The 17374-nt window shown below is 37.7% G+C and overlaps 1 protein-coding gene across 1 annotated transcript in view; it reads left to right on the forward strand.

Annotated features, from left to right (window-relative positions):
• The window catches only part of LOC149791356 (uncharacterized), a 44617-nt gene extending 36678 nt beyond the window's left edge, over positions 1 to 7939 (forward strand). The window contains exons 2-3 of the mRNA XM_089969897.1: positions 1340 to 1483; positions 6311 to 7939. Coding sequence (XP_089826023.1) covers positions 1340 to 1483; positions 6311 to 6474 — 308 coding nt within the window. The 3' untranslated portion in view covers positions 6475 to 7939. The remainder of the gene's footprint in view (positions 1 to 1339; positions 1484 to 6310) is intronic.
• The last annotated feature ends 9435 nt before the right edge of the window (positions 7940 to 17374 follow it).

Below are 17374 nucleotides of genomic sequence, written 5' to 3' on the forward strand. Positions count from 1 at the left end.
TTGACAAGTTTAGAGCAATTTTTCTTTGCTGGTGGGGTCAGATAGGTTCTTAGAAGATTTAATGTATTTCCCATTGGATGGGCTAAGTTAGAAGGTTACCTTATGATGTGAGATATTTGCAAAAGGTCACGTAGCTAGCAGGAGCAAAATGCGTTTTCACCCCTTATGCTTGTATAAATTCTGTTCTGTTTTTTCAGCGTCTATAACAACTTTTAAAACCTGTCTACTTATGAATGAAAACGCTGATATTACAAAACGTAAAATATATACAGATATAGCAGTTTAAAAAAATGTAAAGAAAACTTAAATCAAATCAATACAAACTGAAGATACTTTAACGAAACATACAACAGTTATGCACAGTGAAGAAACTTGCAGTCATACATTCATGAATAGTGAAATCTCCCTGTCTGAGGAATAATGAAGCCTCCCTGCCTGCGAAACAATGCAAGTTTCCTATCTGTGGAATAATGAAACTTCATTGCCCGTGGAAGCTTGTTGGGATCTAATATCACTCAATTCCTTTGACTAAAGTTACATTTATTTCATAAGTTAGGCACTTAGTTATTTTGGATAAAAACAAACTTTAGCTTCGGTTCATGTATACGTCTGTAAAAGTGTCATTTAATAGATACTATTCAGGCTCTGGTGAAATAGTATGAAATGGTGACAAGCATTTGATTTCGAGACATCTTTCTCTTTTTGTCTCAGTCTGTGATTTAAGCTGTAATTAATTGCGTTGAAGAGAAACGTAATTAATACAACCACATTCAATAAATTCACTTAACTGAGGTAGTCGATACCAGCTCATGCACGTTTTAAACATATGTTATGGTCTGTACAAACTCTTTCAATTACTTCACTTACATGATATGGTCTATATTATCACATGCATCTGAGGCTGTCCCTACGAGCTCACCAGTAGTCTTGATGCATCTGAGGTAGCAGAAAAGTCGAAACACAATGTAAATAGAAGAGGCCTATGAGTTAGTAACAGGCCGAAGAAAACTTAGCTGTTTAATTTTACTTAATGATTGGCTTTTCGTGACAAATAGTTTCTGTATTAAATCGCAGTCAGGGTTATGCTTATCCGTAGCAACCCAAACAATATTTAAGTATTACCTTAGATTCTATGTATCACGTGATCAAGGTAGTTTTAACTTCAATTATCGTGTAATACATATCTTTGTCAAAGGATGACATTGTGAACAGTTACACTTCCCAAATAAACAAAAGCAAACAAAAGAACATAAAAGGAAATCATTATTTTGTTGATTTTAATTCTTACTCTGTCGCTAAAATACGTCTTTAACTACCGTTTTTTTTATTAAATATTTAGACTGGTTCCGAGCTGTTCGGGCGTTCTCAATCCTGTCATGGTTGTGTTTCCTTGCGGCGCTGGTTGTAGTCATCGTCTTCGTGTTCTTCATGTCTGACAAGAAAGTAATGTATCTTGTAGCCGTCTGCCTAAGCTTCACGGGAGGTAGGTCAATTCCCCACCCCCAAGTTAGATTACTGACTGCTTAAGTTTAGTATTTAGCATTTAGTTTTTTATTTCATAAGTATAACCACAGTCGTACAGTCATGAGTGGAAATGCTACGTAAACGAAATGCAGTGAAAATCATCGAATCAAGTCTGAATGTGTAGCACATATTGTAATTACACACACACACACACACACACACACACACACACATATATATATATATATATATATATATATATATATATATATATATATATATATATATATATATATATATATATTTTTAGTCAAAAACAAATTGTCATCTTCGATGATATGTGATAAAAAGCAGAAAGTAATTTTTGGTTTCAGCGAAAAGAACATCATCGTATTGCAAGTTTAGCGTACATTACTCCAAATTTGTTTCAGCTTAGTAAAGCGCGCATCCCATCATCAATCGCAAAGCAGATTATGTGGTTTGTTTAAGCGTCCAAGAAATAAATCCCAAAATAAAATGCTAGTCAAACAATTACTAAGACCTTAGCTAAATTATACTTATGACGATGCCACTTTATTGCCACATTACTATTAACTCATCGATTTAAAACCTACTACTCCACTTTACTTTCTGAAATGTCGCACGCATTTATTTCACCATTGGAATCAGAAAGTAGATTCTGTATGTCACGTCACCTTCCTTTTTGTTCTCATTTATTTTGCTTCCGAGTGTATTAAACTTGACTTCATTTAATTATCTCATCCTCCTGACAAATTGATTCGTGGACTATATGTCACCAGTCGCCAACAAAATGCACAGGTACCTTGACATTTGGTAGAAGATAGTTACAAAGAAGTATTACGGTTGTTTAATTTGACGTAATGTCGATTACTCAGAAGCATCATTCACATATGAATGCAATTAATATTTTGTTTAAAAATAATAAAGTAGCTTTGACACAAGTAGCTGTCCCAGGATGCCATGCTCAACCAAAGTTGAAGATCATTTTGAATCAGGCGGAAGTGAACTTGGATGTATCATCATTCAATCACTTTTAACCAAGAATTACAATGCCGACGCTAAAAACAGAAATTAAGTACATCAAATGCACACTATAGCAAGAAGAAAACCCACCTATGTTTGTTTTTTCAACGACTTGTTTTACTTCTTCTCCGTTAATGATGATGCCTGACAACCCGATTTAAGACGATTGTTTCCCACTTTGAATAGAAAATGGCGACCCACTCCTAAAGTAATCTTTTCTCGGGAAAACCTAAAAATAAACACATCGTTATTAAAAGTATTTCTACATTGGTTAGGATCTATTCCCAGACTTCATTTAGAAGGAGTAACGAGATCATGGAGAAGAAGATTAAACGGACACGCTTTTATTGAGAGACTTCACTCCGCTTCCCTTGGCATTTATGGAGGGACGAAATTCAACTTCAGTTCCTTAAAAATGATGGATAGGCTCCAACGTAGGTACGAACAAGGGACATATAAATCCTATATTTTACCCAAATTTCGCTCTTTGAGCACGAATTACAATCGTTGATAGATCAAACAAATTTACCAGAAACAAAATCAATAGCAACGGTATCGATACTTATTGCAACGATTTCAATTGTTTCACCAGAAGCTTCAGCCGAAATGACTCTGAGAGAAAACCAAATGCAGCAGAGAAAAAGATTAAGAAGGACTCAGACATCATGAGTTAAAACAAATAATGCCAGTTGACAAAAGCCTGAATGGATCACAAACATGATGTTCACATCCATGTAAACAGAAGACAAACTAACAGAGGGAAAAGAGAGATCAAACAAAAATCGATCACTCTGCTCAAACATCCTTTGTCCCTAATTCTCGCATGAAACCTAAAGCATTGCGACCTCCCCTCACTCCTGGAAACAGTCACTCCAGGAAAATAGCATGTTTCTTTGGTGAGGAGTAGCAACAACAGCAATCACAAAATGCCACGATTTGCCAACAGTTTCAACAACCCTGCTAAAGCAAATGACTACGGAGGAATTCATAACTTGTATCCTGCCGCTGAAAACAAACTAAAAATGTACGACTGCAAGATGTACATCAGTGGATAAAAAAACACAAGTTATATGCAAGTTATGGAATCTATTCGACATATGTTTTCCTGGAAGTCAAATAAAAGCAGCAGGAATTCGTTGCTGAAATTTTCGTTTCACTTATGGGAAATGTTAGCGACGCCATTGCATTTTTGAATTCGTCCTTAGCCAGTGCACTTCTCTGCTTTCATCTTCAAATCTCTAGAGATAAATACTGCGTCCACTTACATGTTCTATGACACTAAACAATTATAAAACAGTTGGGAAAATAACCTTTGCTAAAAGTGCGTTTTATTTATCGATTGCGTATCCAGTCTCTGATTTTAAACTTCTTTCTTTCTCTTATTGTGTCTGAAGCTCCAAACTATCTATTAAACACCGTCGCTTGGAGCTGAGGTGTCACTTGTTCATATTCTTGTCTGATGCTGTGATGGTACGATTGATTGTTAGCTTTAAGTAGACTTAGTACCATGTCCTTGCAGTTAAGAAATGATGGATAGTTTGCACTTGGAAATATTGCTGCATGATATGTATTGTTTGACGTCGCCAATAGGGATCTCAACGGAACCTTAGCTAAATATCATTTTGAGTTCCAGCACGTCAATGTGTCTAAGATAAAATAATCCCGAAACTACCAGACTTTTTTGGCCAGATCCTTCGAACCTAACGTTGCCCAGAAAAATTACTTGAGATTTTATCTGACTCTGTTTGAAGCCTCACGACGGTAAGGAACCAGCAGTAGCCAGGCCATTTTTTACAACGGTTATACAGATGGATTTTCTTTCAGCAATGAATGCCATTTCCTTCCTACTAAATATTTATAACTTCGTGTGAACTACAGTCTTTATTAGCTCTGGCTAATATATTGAATGCCTTCTTGTATGAAGAATTGGTTAACGGAAAACAGGAGCTTGAGAGAAGTGATCCTAGACTGTCTGAACTTATGAAGAACAACAACAGTAACAAAAAAGAAAAAGAAGTAAAAGATTCTATCATGATGGCAAGACGGTAAAATCAAGAACAACAGTTATTCTCTAAAATTGTTCATCATTTTGGCTGAAAGAAACACACAGCTGACCAGGGAACAGTGTCATGTTTGTGCACAACACTACGCGAAGTTTTCCTTTACATCCGAGCTTAAAAGGTATAAAACATTGCGTTCGCCAGTTTTGTAATTCATCGTCGCTCCTATATAGAAGAAGACTGACTATCTAGGGCAATGAGGTGGAAACTTAATTATTTCTATGGATCTATGAGAAAGGAAAAGAAACGAAGGGAATTATTTCTGCTGAATGAAATTGGACGAGGGTGAAAGAGCATATGAGGCAGAGAGGAGAATTATTCCTCAAGAAAAGAAAGAGGATTGACAAGCCTCATTTTAGCCTCAGAACCTGCTTCATCGGAGGAACTGAGTACTTGGGCATGATGTATTCTTCTCGTAGAGCTGGGTCCTAGGGGATGCAGTTGTCGTAGATATTCATCCTGGATGCAACCTACATCCCCTTGCAAGATCACGAGAGCATCTTCTGCAAGAGAGATACTACTCAAATTCTTTGCCGCTCTATGTGTTTAATGATTTTATGACTGTTTTCGCAAGTAACTTAAATTTCAAAACCCTTTCTACCCCTTCATGTGAGTGATAGTACATTTGTGGGCTTATTGCGTGTATAAAAACCCCTACCCATGCTCATGTGCGATTGTGTGTAATTTTATCATCCAACTTGTGTATCCTACCCTTTACGTTGGATAGTCGGTGCGTACTCTTTGTTCTCTTCACACGATCTGTTGGATAGTGTGCATGTATGTTTGAAAAGAATCATAAGGGGTGTTGGATAGCACTAAAAGCGAGTCGTGGATATTACTAAAACTGTGGGTTTTGGATAGTAATTTGTTTCTATACCGTTTTAAACAAGAATGAGTAATGTTAAATTCCTTTAAAGGCCTCAAGTGACGCACATTGCTGTAACCTATCATACTTGTATTAGCCAGACAAAAAAGGATATAATCGAGTGGGAGACCAGGTATATCGTAGGATGGGGTAACAAAAGGTTATTGCTAATGTAATCGAAGGCGCCTTAGCGCTCGATTTGTTCCTGTCATCACCAGTTCATTCCCTCACATTGAGGTATAGCTGGGTTCACAGTGGAAAGTATTGCATAACTGATATATTATATGACTGCGGTTTTCCTTTCCGATTTTTTTTACATCATTAGACCTGATTTGTAAACCTTATCATAGATGTTACCTTCATGCGCCTTTTAAACCATAACTGTCGTTTTCCTTTTAAACTTTTTTTTCTGGAACATATTCGCATTGTGTTATAATGAGTTAAAGCCCCAATGCCGCCGTTTTTCCTATATTAACCATTCTTGCAGTCTAACTAAAGTTTGAAATAATCAGGATGTCTTGTTTAAACGATGTTAAAATATTCAGTTCAGAATTAATATGTGCCAGGTCAACTAGCAGCTTTTTTTATATAGCAGAATCATCAATCATGTTGATTTCTAATGTTCTTTTATTGCTAATCTGAGTTATAAATTATTGGTTATTGGTGAGAGATTTGTTAATGTATTGCGTATAAAATTTTAACAGAAGTTCCTCTTAAAAATACTGATCCAGAATGTGATTTTCCTTTTGAAAACAAAAAGCAAAAATTGATGTTTTTAGGTTACAGAACGGTTGAAATGGTTACGAATAACATTTCGATTGTTGTTACTCTATAAATTTCCAATTATATCAAACTTTTTCCACTTTTTCTTCTGAAGCTTTCTGCGCCGTGATAGCCTTTGCTGTTTACGCCTGGCAGTCGAGTGGAGTTTTTAAGGAGTACAGCGCCTCGTTCGCTTTGACCATTATATCGTTCATCCTTGGGCTCGTAAGCGGCGTTCTTGGTATCCTAGACTACCGTGGGGTTGTCGGTGGAAAGTAGAGGGTGCAACGATCAGGAAAATTTCTTACAGAGGATTTGTGCAACATTTTTAAAATCCGATAAACGTTTGTGCCCATCTTTCAAATGCAGTATGTAGATTATATCACTGTAAATGCTTTTAATCTACATACATAGATGAAATACTACATAAGACCGAATTTGTAACAAATTTACATTTTTAATCTTCTGTACCTTGGCTAACTTTTTACGTAGGGAATATATGGACCCACCTATCTTTTTTAAAATTTGTTTTACACTTTTCAGATACATTCGCGATCTGGAGAACAAAATACCCAGATATTTAAGGAAATTTCAATACGTACCTGTATCATTTTTAATATATGCATCCATCCATCCATCCATCCATACATACATTTATACATACATACATTCATACATACATACATACATACATACATACATACATACATACATGCATACACAGACAGACAGACAGAAAGACATTGTGTGTTGAGGATAGTTGCCGTCAATAAATTGATATGCACGATCTCTCTGTTCTATCTTGAAAGGACGTACATGACATGTTATCAAAACTGGGATATAGCTGTAAAGTAGTTTTGATTAAACAGATTAGAAGCTTATCCCCCACCCCTATTTCGAATAACTGGTAGTTATAAAAGGTACACAATTGATGATTTAAATAAACGCACTTTAGTTCTTTTCTCGATTTCTAATTCACAATATTCTGTTACGTTCTGTTGTTGTACCTTACTAATAAATATTAAAAGAAAAATGTGAGATACGGAGGAAAAGGAGGAGTGATATGTGAATAATTTAGATGCAGATCGTGACAAAATAAAGGATATGAACAAATCACTGGTTTTAGGGACTTGCCATCCAATTTTCAGGGGGAGTGGTGACTTAAGTTTTTCATTCGAGCAAAACAATATTATTTTTTTAACTAATATATAATGGCTGAAATTGTTAATTTGCCGATAATGCAGTACATCGGTCCCTCTTCCCCTCTCCTGAAACTATAATGGTTGGTCCCTTCAGCTTGTAATCCAAACCCTGCATAAACAGACTGAACTATAGGTGATCACATCTCAGGATAAGCACATCACAACAAGTGTTTTCGATCAGATGCAGCTGAATGTGAAGGGTCAAATGCGATACTTTCAATAAGAAATATTATTTTTTGCCGGATTTTTTTAATCTTTGTCATTTTGCCAGATTTATGTTTTGACCTGTATAGTAAACGTATGTTAGTAAACGTATGTTTTATTTGTGTATATTAGTATATGCTTTAATTGTATCATGCAATTTATCCTATGCCAAATAAAGATTTGAATCGAATGTGATAAACATTAAGTACAAGACAAGGAAGACCAGATAATGACAACTTATGTGATGTAGCTGTGCATGATTTTAATTTTATCCTGTTAGATAACAACAAACAATATAGTGAATGTAGTAAGGAGAATTAAAAGCAGCCTGGGAGTTAGCCTGTCTATTGTTATTTTCTTACAAGCCATTGCAAAATATTTATAAAATTTATTTATATTATAGTTCTCAGTATTGTGCCATCCTGGATATAAAAAAAGATGTATTTAACTTTATTTTTGAAAATTTTTGTTTTTCTGTGCTGTATAACGTATAGACAACATCCGATGTCCTGAACATTCAACATGCACTCTCTCTCTCTCTTTCTCTCTCTCTCTCTCTCTCTCTCTGTCTGTCTGTCTGTCTCTCTCTCTCTCTCTCTCTCTCTCTCTCTCTCTCTCTCTATATATATATATATATATATATATATATATATATATATATGCTTCTGAATCGATGCTCGAAAGATCAATTTTCTTTGTTGCATCAAATTACACGTTTAAGATATGGAAACTATTTGACCCTGTTTTACCACAAAGCAGGTCCGATCCAGCTATACATCAGAACGGTTGTTCATGTTTGAAAGGCGAGGCACATACAATCAAATGTTGTATAAAACAAATTTAGTGTGTAACGAAAGGAGTCGATTCACTCGTGACTTCACACGGTCAAATATATCAGGACTTAATGTAGAAAAAAATGTTCGTTCTGTCTGTGAATCTCTGTAAGTCTGTATGTCTCTCCCTCTCCTCTCTCTCTCTCGTAGAAGTGGCAAAATGACACTTCATCACGATGCCAAAATACTGTATCGTATCGATGAATGCAGGCCTCTTGTTATAGCAGTTCCATAACATTATGAGATCAGACACATATATTACTCATATTTACAGATTTTACATTGTATATTATTGTGCTCACCAGTAGGGCTTCTAAGACTTTTTTTTACAAGTCAAATATGATGCCAATCTTGGTTACGCCAAGCAAGATTCTTCCTTGACTTAATGCTGTCAGCCGGTTGGAGTGCCCCGTCCAATACAACTGCTAGCCGGTTGGTGGGCTATTTTTGCAGCGCAATGGAAAGCAAAGTGTGTTAGGTCAGCCAGACGCCATATTGAGGGAGGCTCAAAACGGACATAAAATGCAGTCTTGCCACTCATTTAAAGTAAAACTGATGAATGACTATAAGAGATAAGTGTAAATATGTCAATTGTTCATTTATATACATGTATGCAATTGTACTTTATATTATGTGATAATTCAATGTTTGCAGAAAAAAGTTTGCTGCAAAAATTACACGTCTAGTTACCATAACGAAAAACAGTCCCGTGCAGCCGATCGGGTACTGCAGAATTTTGCAGTAAACAGGTTGCAGCTTTCCAAGTCAACGCACCCAGTCTATCCCATAAACAAATTTGACGATTTGATGAAATAAATACTCAATTTTTTGCAGCCAGTTCTCGCGCGAGAGACAGCAAAAGCAGCTGGACAGCACGAGGCAAAGACACGCAAGAAATTTTGAGCTTTTTTTTGTAATTCCTGAAGTCAAAGAAAATGCTGTTCTAAAATACTGTCACGTTATAATGCAACTCCCGCCCCAACCTACCCCCCCCCCCCACAAATTACAGAATAAATATAAAACAAAACAAAACAAGAAAAATCCAGAAAAAGAAAACATATTAGGCTTGAATGCAACGCCCAGCCATTTCCTGACGTTATGGCGCGTAGGGTACAGTATATCAGTGAAGGACAATAAGTAAAAATCGTTGCAAGTATATAAATGTAATGATGGATAAATGCTTAGAACTAACTGATCAGGCAGCACATAGGATTAAACCTACAGCCTTTTTGAAGGACAGTGTCATCGACGTCATCTGCAGTATCTAGCATCTAGTTATCCAAACTAATGCCACCATTCAAAGACACGCTGAAAACATCATGGTCGAGGTGTCTGGATGAGTACTTGATTTCGGTGAGTAACAGTGCCTCCTGTTTTTTTTACGGCCAGAGCTGAGCTACGTTGAACAGCTGAGTTCATAATACCACGATTGGTTGTCAATGTGAATAACAATGACGTTCCGCTGATTTGAGTGGGTTCATTTGCCTGCTATCCACATTCTTGTAAATCTTAGGTTAGCGATCCTGAAAGTCTGAGAGGCACAACAAGAAAATCGCAGTTAGTGTCCTAGGCTGAAAAATAGCACGTGCTTGCTCGTATTAGCGAGTTGCAAAACACGAGGCAACATTCGATAGACCTGTTATTGTTCAATGATAAGGACGATCTCCATTATATCTGAATAAGGAACATAAGCTGTATGACATTCAAGCAGAGCAAACGCATGAAGAAAGGAATCTGATCACTAGCTCATTTCCCAAAGAACTTAACATTAATAATAATAATAATAATAATAATAATGAGGACTTTGTATAGCGCCTAATATTTGGAAGCTCTAAGCGCTTTACAACACTAAACACACCTATAAGATAAAAAGGCATATAATGATATGATTACAAAAACAAACACCATGAAATTAGAAAACATTAAAAAAAACATGCTGAGAATATTTAAGGTAGGAAACATTATTAGGTCTTTAAATTTGTTCTTGCAGTCGAAATAAGTGAGTTTTGAGAGCCCTCTTGAATGTGATCACTGTGTCTTTATGTCTAAGTTCAGCGGGCAATTCATTCCATGTTGCTGGGCCCTGGTATGCAAAAGAACGCTGTCCATATGACTTTGATTTCATAGTGGGAATAATGATTATACGTTTGTCAGTAGAGGAGCGTAAGTATCTTGCCGGTGTCTACACATGGGTGAGGTCGGATAGGTATGTTGGACTAGAGTCTGACAGTGAAACGTAGCACAGAGAACAAATTTTGTGGTTGATTCTGGATCGAATGGATAGCCAGTGTAGGGTACAAAGCAGCGGGGAGATGTGCTCTGATCGTGGTACTCTAACTATGATTCGCGCAGCTGTGTTTTGAACTTTTTGAAGTTTCTGGAGCAGACATTGAGATGAACCAGACAGAATTGAGTTACAATAGTCCAGTCTTGAAAGTACTAATGAGCACACAAGTGTTTTTTGGCATCAACTGAAAGATATTTGCGATTTGAGCTGATGCGTCTCAGCTCAAGATATGCTGTGTTGCATATGTTCATGACATGTTGGTGCAATGTGAGAGCACTGTCCAGAGTAACACCTAGGTTTCATACCGATTGTGTGAAGTTAATGTTGGTGTTGCTGATATTTATTGTTTGAGGTAAAAGATGTGAATGAGAAAGGCTTTATGTTGTGATGAGAATGGCCTCAATTGTATCATCCTTAATCTGCAGCTCCTTACATGTCATCCATGATTTCACATCAGAAATGCACCTCTCTATACACCTTGGATGGTAACATCAACTTCAGCGTTGGGGCTAGATTTGTATATTTGGGTGTTATCAGCGTACAATTGGTGAGACACTGGATGATGATCTATGACACTTGAGAGCGGCTGAGTGTACATAATGAAGAAAGCAGGTCCAAGAACAGACCCCTGTCGAACACCACAACATAGATCAACTGGGCTGGAGTGTATTCCATTTGCAGATACAATTTGTGTCCTGTTGATCAAGTAGGACTTGAACCACAGTAAGTTTGTATCATGAATGCCAAATACATGCTGGAGACGATGAAGTAATATATAATGGTATATTGTGTCAAATACTGCAGACAAATCAAGGAGGGTGAGGACTGTACTCTTTCCGCTATCCAACGCAGAGAGAATGTCATTAACTACTTTTAGAAGAGTAGTTTCAGTACTGTGGCAAGGGCGATATGCAGATTGTACATTGCTAAAAAGACTGTTTGAATTTAGATGAGATACAAGCTGGGATAGAACAACCTTTTCTAAGAATTTTGATATTAATGGGACATTAGAAACTAGGCGGTAGTTCTTTAAATCTTTATGGTCTAGTGTTGGTTTCTTCAGCAGAGGCTTTACAATGGCAGTTTTGAAAAACGATGGGAATTTCCCATATGAGATAGAGGTATTAATAACATCAGTTAGTGAAAGCAATACTGGATCTAAGCGCTCAAGCAGCAGTGATGTTGGCATTGGATCAAGTTCACATGACTTTGGTGCACTCTTCATCACGACTGTACGTACGAAATCCATAGAGACAGGTTCAAATGCTGCTTATGGTTGCCGCTCAAATTCTGTATCCCAACTGTATGGTGACGACGAGTCAATTGAAATTGTAGTGTCAAGCTTATCTCTAATGGTTTGTACTTTGTCAAGGAAGAAATCTGCAAACATGTCCGGAAGGTCGACTGGTGAGAAGGTAATTGGAAGTGGTGTCGATTTGTTCCTTGACATTAGCTTGTTAATAATCTCGAAGAGCTCTTTGCAGCTGGAAGTTTCCATGATGTTAGTAGAGTAGTTGGCTGATTTCGCTGCATGGACTATATTTGTGACATTCTTCTTAGCGGCTTCATAGATTTGCTTATGATAGTGAGTCTGGTGGAAAGTCAAAGCCTCTCAGCTTTACGGTGGTCTCTTTTAGCAGTGCGAAGCTGGTCCCTAACACTGCTATACCACGGAGAACACTTTTGAATTGATAATCTGCACTTGGTAGCTGGTGAATGTTTGTCATGCAATGAACGCAGGCAGTTATCGAGTTGTTCTGCGGTAGGAGGTAAGCAAGTTGTTAAGTTAGCTTGGATGTCGTGCATTTGTTTGGTTTTATTTATCATACGGAGGTTTCTGTTAGTAGCATATAAAGGTGGAGGGTTAGGGACTGATACTTCAAGATGGCAGATAATGCAGAGGTGATCTGATGCAAGGTCATGGGATACCAAGGAGGACCGTAGAATGTTATCATCAGGTCTATGAAGAATCCAGTCTAAAATGTGACCATGTTTAAGGGTGGGTTGGTTAACTGACTGTTTCAGGTTAAAAACATTAATGAAATCTATGCGTTTTTATGTATTTGGGCTGCCGGGACAGTCAAAGTGAAAGTTAAAATCTTCAAGAATAACCAGGTTGCCAACTATCAAATTTCCATCATCCAGGATATTCAGAAACTGCTCGAAAAAGAGAGAGTCAGTCAACTTTTTTTCTACTATGAGGAGGGCGGGATAACCAGAAAAACGGACTGATATTTGCTCCAATGTGAGTGTGGTTTGTACTAGTTCAAATGATGTGTGGTCGAAATTGAATGTTGTGGTGTGGTTAAGACGTTTTATCATGGAGTTCTTTGTGATGACAGCAATTCCACCTCCGCGAGAATTACGGGGGAACTACTTGATGGAGTAACCAGTGGGTGTTAGATCTGCACACTTGGGCTCATCGCCTGATGTTTTTAGCCATGTTTCTGTCAGGAAAAAAAAGCCAATATTGTGGTCGTTGATAAAATCAACTATTGTTGTGCGCTGTTCCGGTGGTCCTACTGACTGGGCATTGAATATTGCAATACGCAGAGGTATGTCCTGGATAATTGACAAAGGTTGACGAATTAATAGGGATTTGAATTAGGTTATCTAAATTAACGGTCGATTTTTGTAAAATTGTTGAGCCGAAATAAGGGAAATAACTAGAATTCTTCTTCCTGTTCTACGCCGGCCAGCTTTGAAACAACGTTTCTTTTTTTGCTTCTGTTTACATTTAGGTAATGATGAATGCAGTCCCAGTTCGTTTAGTCTAGAGCACAGTGTAGTGTGGAGAGTCAAAGAGTGATCATTTAAAGCAATTAAAGAGGGTCCATCGTAGCATAAACGGGTTGACTGGCGAGTATCACGTGATGACAGTTTGTTCAAAAACAGTGGAGCAAGACAGCTGAGAAAAAGTCTAATTGTTCTCATTTCCAAAACAAGGAGATGAAGAAACACATACGAATTTAACAGCCAATACATAATGAACACAATAACGTCGATGTAAACAGGTAACAAGCACAAATATTATGAAAACGGCAATAAAAAACGGAACAGGTGCTTCAAGCTGGTTAAGCGATAGCGGCCATCTTGTCTTACAATAATTAAAATATTTTTTTCATATAAACCACACGTTTTCATTAATTAGAATTACAGATTCTTTTGTATTTCCTCCACCAGTACAATGGTTTTATGGCTGGAAAATAATTTAGTAGTGCGATTCTTATATCGAACATATATTTCTGTCATTTTGTAAATTGACCCCCTTAGACACGAAAAGATGATAACTGACACTTACATAATGCCTGTAGATGATGTTGCTTTGCGAAAGAAATGTCCACATGTTCATGCATTACAGGACTACCATACATGTGTGGAGGAGCTAGGTATGGATAGAATGCAAGCCGACTGCTATGTTACCAACAAAGCATGTAACCTCAAACTGGGGATCTAACCAGAAAATACTATAATGGTGCCAGTTGTGTTTAAGACTATCGGGATAGCATCTTCTGAAAAATTAAGCATCCTCCAAACACCATGAAGAAGTTCCAGTTCTTGCTGGGCAAGCTACAGTTTATTAATAGCCTCATGTTCATAAAAAGCAGCTTAAAAAAGCTAGCGGCAATCCATCCAAATCAGGAATTGTGTACGTATCACAGCAGAGAACTTATCTGTATCTTCCCACAAGCGAAAACATCTACGTATACAAACACATCTACTTACATAAAAACGTCTACTTATACAAAACATAAACAACTGGGAGCGATTCATTGAAACAGTTTCCAGCGATAGATTCCCTCTTGAGCAAACTCGGTCGTACGGGTATATCTGAGAAAGACTATGAGCGTAAACTAGATGTGTGCAAGACTTTTGATTTTGGAATGAAGGGATGCAATGAAATCCTGTACTTCATGAAAGATTTGCTTTTGTTGGCGGACGTATTTTGATTATTTCCATGACAACTTGCTAATGAACTACGGCCTTGACCTGGCCTTTTAGTATAGTAGACAGGGACTGGATGCGGTGCTACAAATCATAAGCTCCGGATGTGAGATGATTACAGACATTGGCAAGACGAACTGATTGAGAAGTGCATCTTTGGACTCATTTCGATGACGAGCTGGTAAAACAGAACAACCTATTGTATCGAAACTATGAAAGGATTTAAAGGCAACGCTATCAATTACTGTTATCTTCGTATGCTCATATGTGCAATGACAAAGTATAGACTAATATCAGTTAGAAATATGCTTCTACTAATTAAGAAAATGAAGTAATAAGAAGATAAACCTTAATTAGCTTTAATCAGTAAGGTTATGACTGTTTTCATACGCAATTCTATTTAGCGATTGTTCTTGTGAGTTAATAAAGCAAACTGCATTTGCATCCCCGTGAGTTATCATCCCTGTTACAGATATTATGGAATCTGAACATTTCTGAATCCTTGAAATGCAACAAAATTATTTAGGGTGTCGATGAATTGAAACCTGTCATGTCACTGTGACGATGAGATGGTCAAATGTTCCGGCTATCACTTTTCTATCTTGGAAATTCAATGCAAAACTGGAATCACAGTGAGAACACAAGTTTAGGATTTATGGGTGGAATTAGGAACAAGCTTATGCTTATTTCAATACGGAAATGGTTAGATTTTGTCAATTATTACTAACCACGGAGAAGAAAGGACAATTAGAAGGTTAAATAGCTGACGGTCTAGGTCTATAAAATATAAAATAATAAGGTGAAAGATATAACAATAACTATATCTCGGTATTCAACAACTACAGGACAATTTGTTAATGCAATTGCTTCCAATCAATACAAGACCTATCCGAATTGCCCGTTATTTCATAACGCGATATTAAAGGTTTGAGTGTTTCCTAATCGTGTCCCTTCTATGTTATTCATCTGTAACTTCCGCCTTGTATCCCTTGTCGGTACTTCCGGTATCCTTGTTTCCGTTATTTCGGCCTCCTTGTCGGTACTTCCAGTACCATTGTTCCGTCTCCTAGACCTGCGCCTTCGCACAACTGCCTAATTCCTCTTACTCTCCTCGCCTCCTTCTCTCTAATCTTTGGGTGGCGTACTTTTCCAGTGTTGCCGACCTTTCCACAGTAACGGCATTTGCAAATACGGGGCTAGATTTGGATCATTTTGGCGTGGCCCCCTGTGAGCACTAGAAATAAACTTTAAACAAGTTTTATATGATATTGAACTCAAACGTTTCTTCCATCGCTTTAAAATTATTTTATCGATATATTTTTAAAAATTACTAACGCGAGTGGCCCCTGTGAGCGAGTGGCCCGATTCGGCCAAAAGGGTCCAATCGGCCTAAGGCCTGCCCTGCCTTTCCAAGTACATTTTTACTCTCTGAAATAACTGGAGAATGGGGTGGAGCTTAGCGATATCCTGACTTACAAAACCTGAAGTTAGAAAGCGGTTGCAAATAAACCCAGCCTCCTACGTTTTTCTCAACCAAGCGATTTAAAAGTTAGTCTGTATATCGTCCATGTTTGAGAGACAGACAGACAGACAGACAGAGACTTTAACAATTTTTCCCTCATATCGCTACGATGTCTGACGTGTGGCAGTTTATAGAGATGTCTGGCACTAGTGAAGCATGCCGCAGACATGTAGCATCATGTCCCACCATGTCAAATTATCCTGAAACCAGGCCGACGAGTCCTAATACTAACCTCTTAATGCTGAACGTCAAACGAGGCAGCTGCTGGTACAGTTTGTATGCGTGTGGTGGAAGCAAAATATAGACCCATGAAAATAATACACTTATGGGATATAGCGGCGCTGTTATGCGTGTAATTTACAGGTAGTATAGAGACAGATTGTACAACTAATTGCAATCTTCTCGTCTACGTGCAGCAACTGGCATTGAAGCCCCTGAAAGAAAACCCCGCTATATCCAGTTATGTGCCACTGCTTGCTGTACCGCCATTAACAGGTCTTTATAAACATTGCAATTAAAAGGTCATGGGTTGCACAACTATTAGCTTCCATTATATGTTTAAAGGTGACAAATAGTGTAATATAGCCAATTATCGTGAGTGTATGAGTGTGTGTGTGTGTGTGTGTGTGTGCAATTTAATTTTAACGCAGCTTTACCATGGTTAGTCGTATCACTAACATGTCAGCAGTGTGGCAGTATATAGTGATGTCTAGCACTGGTTCATCATGCCCCATACATATAACATCACGTTCTTCCCAGTGACATTATCCTGACAAGAGACCAACCAGTCCTAACACTAGCCGGTGTTCGAACCCGCAAACTCCCTCATCCTAGACGGACCTTCTATCCAATTAGGTCACCGGAGCGTTCCAGTTATCTTGATAGGTTTGGCTGACAATTGCTTCAACATGTATGTGAATTATTCAGTTTATGTGTGTGTGTGTGTGTGTGTGTGTGTTATATGTGTGTGTGCGTACATGTTCGTGTGCGTGTGTGTGTGTGTGCATTTTCGTGTGTGTGTGTCTGTGTGTGTGTGCATGTTCGTGTGTGTGTGTGTCTTGTATTGATCTGCACCTGCATGCAATGTAATTTAGCACTTTACTAATTATCTTCGTATATATTTTCATGTAGTCCGTTCGTTTGTTTGTACTAGGTGTGGCATGATAAACTGACATCCGGCTTAATA

The sequence above is a fragment of the Sinohyriopsis cumingii genome, chromosome 9 (genome assembly GCF_028554795.1).
Source record: "Sinohyriopsis cumingii isolate HCF-2022 chromosome 9, ASM2855479v2, whole genome shotgun sequence".
Lineage (NCBI taxonomy): Eukaryota > Metazoa > Mollusca > Bivalvia > Unionida > Unionidae > Sinohyriopsis > Sinohyriopsis cumingii.